This window comes from Olea europaea, chromosome 16, assembly GCF_002742605.1.
Source record: "Olea europaea var. sylvestris chromosome 16, O_europaea_v1, whole genome shotgun sequence".
NCBI classification, from domain to species: domain Eukaryota; kingdom Viridiplantae; phylum Streptophyta; class Magnoliopsida; order Lamiales; family Oleaceae; genus Olea; species Olea europaea.
In genome coordinates, this window is record NC_036252.1 from 14,876,310 (window position 1) to 14,883,992 (window position 7,683).

General features: G+C 34.3%; 1 protein-coding gene across 1 annotated transcript; it reads left to right on the forward strand.

Annotated features, from left to right (window-relative positions):
- Positions 1-3,596: 3,596 nt before the first annotated feature.
- LOC111412229 (potassium channel KAT3-like) lies at positions 3,597-7,683 on the forward strand. Its single transcript, XM_023043069.1, has 11 exons — positions 3,597-4,101; positions 4,177-4,392; positions 4,482-4,637; positions 4,729-4,786; positions 4,876-5,193; positions 5,308-5,547; positions 5,643-5,741; positions 5,850-5,882; positions 5,981-6,166; positions 6,244-6,658; positions 6,991-7,683. The coding sequence occupies exons 1-11, from the start codon at positions 3,923-3,925 to the stop codon at positions 7,101-7,103; spliced, it is 2,013 nt and encodes a 670-aa protein (XP_022898837.1). The 5' UTR covers positions 3,597-3,922; the 3' UTR covers positions 7,104-7,683.

Genomic DNA, 7,683 nt, shown 5'->3' on the forward strand with positions numbered 1-7,683 from the left:
GGGACTCGGATTGATTGAATTTGGAAGAACCTTTCAATATTATTGTATTTTTATTTTTGACTACCAGTCTATGATTTTGGATTGGTTAAATTGTGTCTTCAAAAATGGGGTCAAAATATTAAACGGACTAATTCAGAAAAAAAATAAAAAAAATAAAAAAATACCAAAATTTATGTCCCTTTGATATTGGTCCTAAGACGGGCCCCATTTACGACTTCAATAGGATTTCTCCTTTCTTAAAAATTCAATTTTATATATTGTTTCACAAAATAATTTTACCTGTAAATTTAAAATTTTTCTTTATTTTTTTATCACACATTTTTTAAAAATGCTATTTCAAAATACATTTTCATTTTAAAAATGAGGCTCAAATAAGTTCTTATTCGACCCCATAGAAAGATATTTGTACGAGCGTAAAACGATTACGAATTTTGTTTTTAAGATATTTGTCTATTATGAATAAATCATGTTTCATATATTAATTCAAATGATGAGTCTTAAGTCCACACTACCCTGTTTGGCCCCCATTTTATCGAAAAATTAATGGATAAAATACTGTTTTTTTGAAAAATGAGTGATTGAAAAAGAAGGAAAAGTTTTCGATTTACGTTGAATATTATTTTTACCCCGTTTGGTACTTTTTTTTTTCAAAATGCATTTTTCTCTTTTCTTTTCAACCACACATTCTTTATTAAAATAATATTACACGTAAATAAAAAACTTTTCCTTATTTTTCAACCACACATTTCCCATCAATTTACTATTCAAAAATGCATTTTTACATAAAAATGTATATCAAACACCCCCTTTGTAAAAGATTGTGTAGTTAAAAATAGGAGAGAAAATGAAATGTAATGTAACGAAAATTAATGGGGATCAAATGGGTAATTGAACAACTTGAAGTTTGACTCATCAACTCATCTTTGACTTTAATTATAATTGGGACCTTTCATTCCATAATTCGACCTTCTAAGAATGGAACGAACAAGATATTTGTGTTTTATAATTGAATTTAAATGATGGTCCTGAGTCCACCATATATGAACACCTTCAAGTTTGACTCAATTATCGTCTTTGACTCTTATAATTGTAATATTGGACAACTCATTTCATAATTTGATCTCTTAGAAGTAGAACAAGAAAGATATTTGTACGTATATGATGTGATTATGAAATCTTTACTATGAATAAATGGTGTTTTATGATTGATATTCTGAAAGGTCAATTGGCGAATAAAAGGTTCTAACTTCAATGTGCCCATTTATGGTCCCATCATTCGAATTAAAAACGTGTGGACATGTCCACGTTCTGCACACCTGATTTCCAGTTGGTCAAAAAAAAAAAGAGTAATGTTATTTGTAGTCGCTCACTGTCGCAGTCGTCCTACGTGACAAACACATGATAGGTGATTATTTGATACATTAATGTGGTAATTTTTTTATTCATTAATGTATCAAATAACCACCTGTCATGTGTATGTCACGTAAGGCAACTGCTGTAGTGAGCGACTGCAAATAACATTATTCAAAAAATATGCCCTGCTGCGCATGGTATGAATTATCAAAATTATGATCTATTTCAAAACTACCAAAAAAGTTTGAAATTTTAAAAATCGGTTATTATTAAATTTTATTTATGAAATAATTAATTAAATATATATTTTTATTAATTAAATATATTGATGTCACAATTCTATATAATTTGATCATAAATTATCGAATTGATTATGTTATCTGTACACTCCCTCCTTACACAATAGATGACATTTGCTGTGTTTTTAAAAAGATTGGTAGAAAAAATTATTTTTTAACTATACAATTAAATGATATCATGTGATTGAGTTTAAACAATGATGTAAACACGTATGATTGTTATCTATTTAATTAAAAGTTTTATAGGCAACAAATTATTTCTCAATCACAAATCAAAAATTTTATAGATCGTAATTTATTCACCAATAACAACATAAAAAATTTTATGATCACAAATAAAAATTTTTATAAATCACAACTTACTTAACGATCACAAATTATCAAATTTATTCGTCACAAATTATTTTTCGATCATAACTTAATAAACTATGAGTCAATCACTTTTTTTATATCACATATTATTTATTTGTCACAAATTAACCAATTTATTGATCACAAACACTACTCGTCCTACTTGATTGTCACTGTCGCCGCCACTAACACCAACACCAACATCAATACCATGGTGCCATCGCCACCGCACCAACACCACCTACACCAAAGCTAAAAGTAAAATAACTGTTGATGAACCACAAAGGTAATCAAATCAGTGTAATACCACGGATCTAAAACCACCGCTATTTTCATCGTCGCGTCATCGCCACCACCAACTAAACAAATAAGAAAAGGAAGCCCAGTAATGCCTTGTGCATAGATGCAATGTGTTGCCAGAGCAAGTTTGAGCTACTGAGCAGTACAAAGAATGGAGAGAGCGGTATAGAGAGTGGTAAATAGAGCGATTGAGTGCAATTGCTAGGTGTTGCTAGAGCGCAGTTGCATTATGTGCGATATGCATGACAATGTGCCATCGAAAGGGGACAAAGAGTGGAGAGGAAGAAGAGGAGAATGGAGGGGGGGAGATGAAAATGTTTTAGGGTTTGAAATTGGGTAGGGTGAAGGTTTTGGTGTGGGGTGGGTTTGTAGATTAATTTAATGTTGTAATATTAAAAAGTTTAAATTATTACTGATTTTTTAACTCAAATCTGTTTTTTGAATTGATCATTTTAAAACTCTGAGTAGGTGTAATTTTTACATTATTAAATCCAGATAAATATTTTCTTTTATAAAATTATTCATATTGGCCCTCCTCTTGGTAGGTCTTATTTCTTTTAAATAAAATTAAAACAATACATTTTATTACTAGATTTTCTTCAAACCGTACCAGCAGCTTTTATAGTTTCCAAGAAATTTCATCTCCTTCATTTGACAATCACCAATATTGCTAAATAGCATTAATCTTCTTTTTATGAGTAGTAGACATAAAATTGTAGTACAATTTAAGCCTTTCTTTGAGCCCCATTTCAAGAAAACGAATGCATTTTGAATGATAGATTAATGGAAAAAGTATGATTAAAAATTAAGAAAAAATTATGAATTTGCGTATATTATTTTTTTATTGAAAAATGTATGATTGAAAATGAGTTTCGAAAAAATGAATTCTTAAAAGAATGGAACTCAAATAAGGGCTAAAGGGTGGTAATAAAAAGGAGAAAAATTATCTAATAACATAATACCACTTAAATTGGTGTTGTAGCACCTGTGATACTAGATAACATTATTTCAAAAAGAAAGGTTCCCGCAGCCACTTCCGCAGTAGGAGATCAGCATTGGTCCATTTGGCATCCATGAAACACACCACATGGCCAATCCTACAATGCCTGTTGGTCCTTTTCTAGATCTTGAAATGGGGCACAAATTTATTCTTTAGCTCAAATCTTTACGAGATATTGAACAAAACAAGATTTTTAACTTTTTTCTCTCTTTCTTTAATATTGTCTATTAGCTTATAGTCTTTTACAAACAAATCAGTAAGTTAATCAATCTCCCACATTTATTGATGATGCAACTGTCATCAACAATAGGACCAATGGACCACCCTACATTTTCCTTTGCCTCTCTCACAATCCATCCCTGCAACTGCATTAGACACAAATTTAACTCATGTCTGTCATCTCAATTGCCAGTGTTCCCCAGTTTATATAAATTGTTCCATCAGGACAAGAAATATTACCTTTTCTACTACTGCCCTTAATAACAATAATCCCGTTTCTAGAAAAGAAAAGCTGTGGGAAAAGCGTGTCATTTACCCCACGGCTTTGCTATATAAGAACTCCCAACAAAGACTTGCTACCTACAAAGTTTAATAAACTTCCATTCATTCAAAACTGAAAATGTCGTTTTCATCTTCAAAAAACTTCTTAAACCGGTTCTATGTGGAGGAGTTTCATACAAGTAATGAGATCCAGAGTGGTTTCTTCTCTAATGATCTCCTGCCATCACTTGGAGCTCAAATCAACCAGGCAACAAAACTCAGAAAATACATAATTTCCCAATTCAACCCGCGTTACAGGTGAATAACTAGCATCCACTCTAGAGGATACAAATTGAGAAACCACTAATTCTCATTTTCTGATCTTCATTTCAGGGCCTGGGAGATGTTTCTTGTTCTCTTGGTCATTTATTCGGCCTGGATTTCTCCATTCGAGTTTGCATTTCTGCGTTACAAGAAAGATGCCCTGTTCATCATAGACCTCATTTTTGACAGCTTTTTCGCCATTGATATTATTCTCACCTTCTTCGTGGCATATCTTGATAACCAATCTTACCTTCTAGTTGATAATCGTCGAAAAATAGCAATAAGGTAATCATAGCCATCTTTTATAGGTTCAAGATATCTTTAACGAATACAGAAGCAGAAAATTTGTTTACTGTGTTATATTCGACTAACAGGTATCTATCCACCTGGTTCATCTTTGATATCTGCTCAACAGTACCATTTCAATCTATCAGTCTCCTTTTCACAGATCACAATGGTGGATTAGGGATTCAATTTCTCAGTATGCTTCGACTTTGGCGTCTCAGAAGAGTCAGCTCCCTGTTCTCACGGTATTAAAATCTTTCATACAGTCCTGTCCTAGCTAGAGGAGAAGCATTACACAAATAACTCATGGTAACCCACGACTTGTTTTTTCTTCAGACTGGAAAAGGACATCCGTTTTAATTATTTCTGGACTCGCAGCACAAAGCTCATCTCTGTAAGCAACTGCTAGTTCTGTGTGTTACTACATGCAAAATTGCCAGTAAATTTACATGTATAAATTGCTCCCTTTCCCTTTGAATTCAGGTAACTTTGTTTGCGGTTCATTTTGCCGGGTGCTTTAACTATATGATAGCAGATAGATATCCCAATCCGACAAAAACTTGGATTGGTGCAGTTTATCCTAATTTCAAAGATATGAGCCTCTGGGACAAATATATAACTGCATTATATTGGTCCATAGTTACATTAACCACAACAGGATATGGGGATTTGCACGCTGAGAACACAAGAGAGATGCTGTTTGATATATTTTACATGCTATTCAACTTGGGATTGACAGCTTACCTCATAGGGAACATGACAAATCTTGTTGTTCACTGGACCAGCCGCACTAGAAACTTTGTAAGCGTCACCCTCCTCCATCTCCTTCACTCTCTCCCAGTAAAGAAATCCATTTAAGTACATATTTAGCATGCTGATGAGTACAATGAACAAAATTTTGGTTTGGTGTTGCAGAGAGATACCGTTAGAGCTGCTTCAGAGTTCACGAAACGAAACCATTTGCCTCCAAATATACATGGACAACTTTTGTCGCACTTATGTCTCAAATTCAAAACAGAAGGATTCAAACAGCAAGAGGCCCTCAATGGACTGCCTAAGGCCATTCGTTCCAACATTGCTCATTATCTATTTTACCCCGTTGTCCAAAATGTCCATCTTTTCCAAGGAGTTTCAAGAGACTTCCTTTTCCAACTGGTATTATTCTCTTTCTTCTTCTTCTCGCGACATATTCTCATGGAGGAACCAACAAATTGATTTAAATTGTGTATTCTTCATTCATTCTCCGAAAGGTAACTGAATTGGAAGCGGAGTATTATCCTCCTAAAGAAGATGTGATTTTTCAAAATGAGGCCCCAACAGATGCATATATACTTGTCTCGGGAGAAGTGGTAAGTAATCTAGTAGACCTCAATCAAACTAGAAAGTGTAAATCCCTAAAAAAAATCTTGCTTTTTGCCTTTTCACATACTTGATAGATAACTTTTTGGTTGTCGCAGGAGCTAGTTGCAAGGATTGATGGGCAAGACAAAGTAAGCAATTTTTTAGGCATTCTATGTCAGTAAATTTGCATATAAATAAGAAAAATGGATAGCATAGAATTTCGAGTCATTCTTATATATGCATACAGGTCCTAAGAAAGGCTGCAGCAGGGGAAATTTTTGGAGAAATAGGGGTTTTATGTGGAAAGCCTCAGCCAATTGGTGCCCGAACAACTGAACTTTCTCAAGTGCTACGGCTGAACAGGAAAGCACTACTAAACATTCTTCAAGCAAATCCTGCAGATGAACCCATTGTTATGAACAATCTTTTCCTGGTAAATTCAATGAGCTTTGTATCGCTATCCCTTCTCGTTTCCAAAACTCAAACTGAACAACCTAATTTTCATTGCAGAAACAAAATAGATGGAGAAGCATAGACATCGAGGGTTACTACCATGATCCAATTTTGATCCAAAGTAATTGGCTTGGTCAATCTAAAGGCAAATATGACCCAGTATCGAGTTATGAAAATAAATGGAATTTAGACAAATACAAAACAGAGTTATTTGGGACAGAAATGGGTGAAAAAACCAGGATTAGTCAGCACACAGAAATTGGGGCCACTACTGATGCCAACGGTCATCATCTCAAACAAACATATATCAGCTCAAGCATTTTTAGGTATCCAAATAGTGCAGACGCATTAAAATCAGAAAAGAAGAGAGTCACCATTCACATGAAGTTTCAAAAGCACAAAATTTCACAAAAGCAGTTTGGGAAGCTAATAATTCTACCTGATTCACTAGAAATGCTATTTAAAATAGCAGGTAAGCCTCCTTTGAGCCCTAGACACATTCAAAACAAATAACAATTTACGGGCAACCATAGATTTAGCCCTTGTTTGATAAAACCTTTTGAGATTTTAAGCTGGCGAGCCGATGTGTGGTTAAAAAGTGAATAAAGTTCTGGGTCCAATGAAATGTATGGTTTAAATGAAATTAGATCAGCTTAAAATCTGGAAAAAGTTTTATCAACAAGGGCTCAATGACAAAAAAATGATAACTGAGGAAAAATCTCGAACTTCAAATACACTACTTTACAGATATTAATTTTTCACGGCAATTTATCTCATTCTCCTGCGTACCTTGTGAAATTGCAGGTCAAAAGTTTGGGGAGTACAATGTTACAAAAGTTGTAAATACAGAGAGTGCAGAAATCGATGACATAAGTGTTATACGTGATGGGGATCATTTGTTTCTGCTGCCGAGCTAGTATTGGCATAGAATGCGATGGACCTAGCAATTATCAAAGGCTACGAGATAGGCATTCAGAGAGCTAGGCACTTCGAACAAATTGTATATGGCTATATTCTAACAAAATTTATACACATTATGGTGCATTTTTTTATGTGGGCAACCTCAACTATCTTCCTCACACATCGAGTTTTGCGGGAGACCAAACACGTCTCACCCTCACACAACGAGGCCTGCCGGAGATCAAACCCGTCTTCCCCTCACACAAATCCATATTTCCATGACTGTTGGGCTAGAGACTTGTTGATAAACCGGGCTCTAATACCAGTGTTGGGTGGTATTGTACCTTCTCAATTCCAAAAACTAGCTCAAGAGATGAGGATTTCCCTCACACAACTGAATACCAACTCTATACACAACCGATGTGGGATAACCTCAACACACATTGTATATAGAACAATAGGTGTTTTCTAGAGCATGTAGTCTCATATAGTCTCAAGTTGTAGGTGATCTACCATCCTATGAGAATGGTTTTATAATTGTCATGATTGATTCTGGGCAAATTATGCTGGAAGCTTGGGGATTTGATGACTGATTTA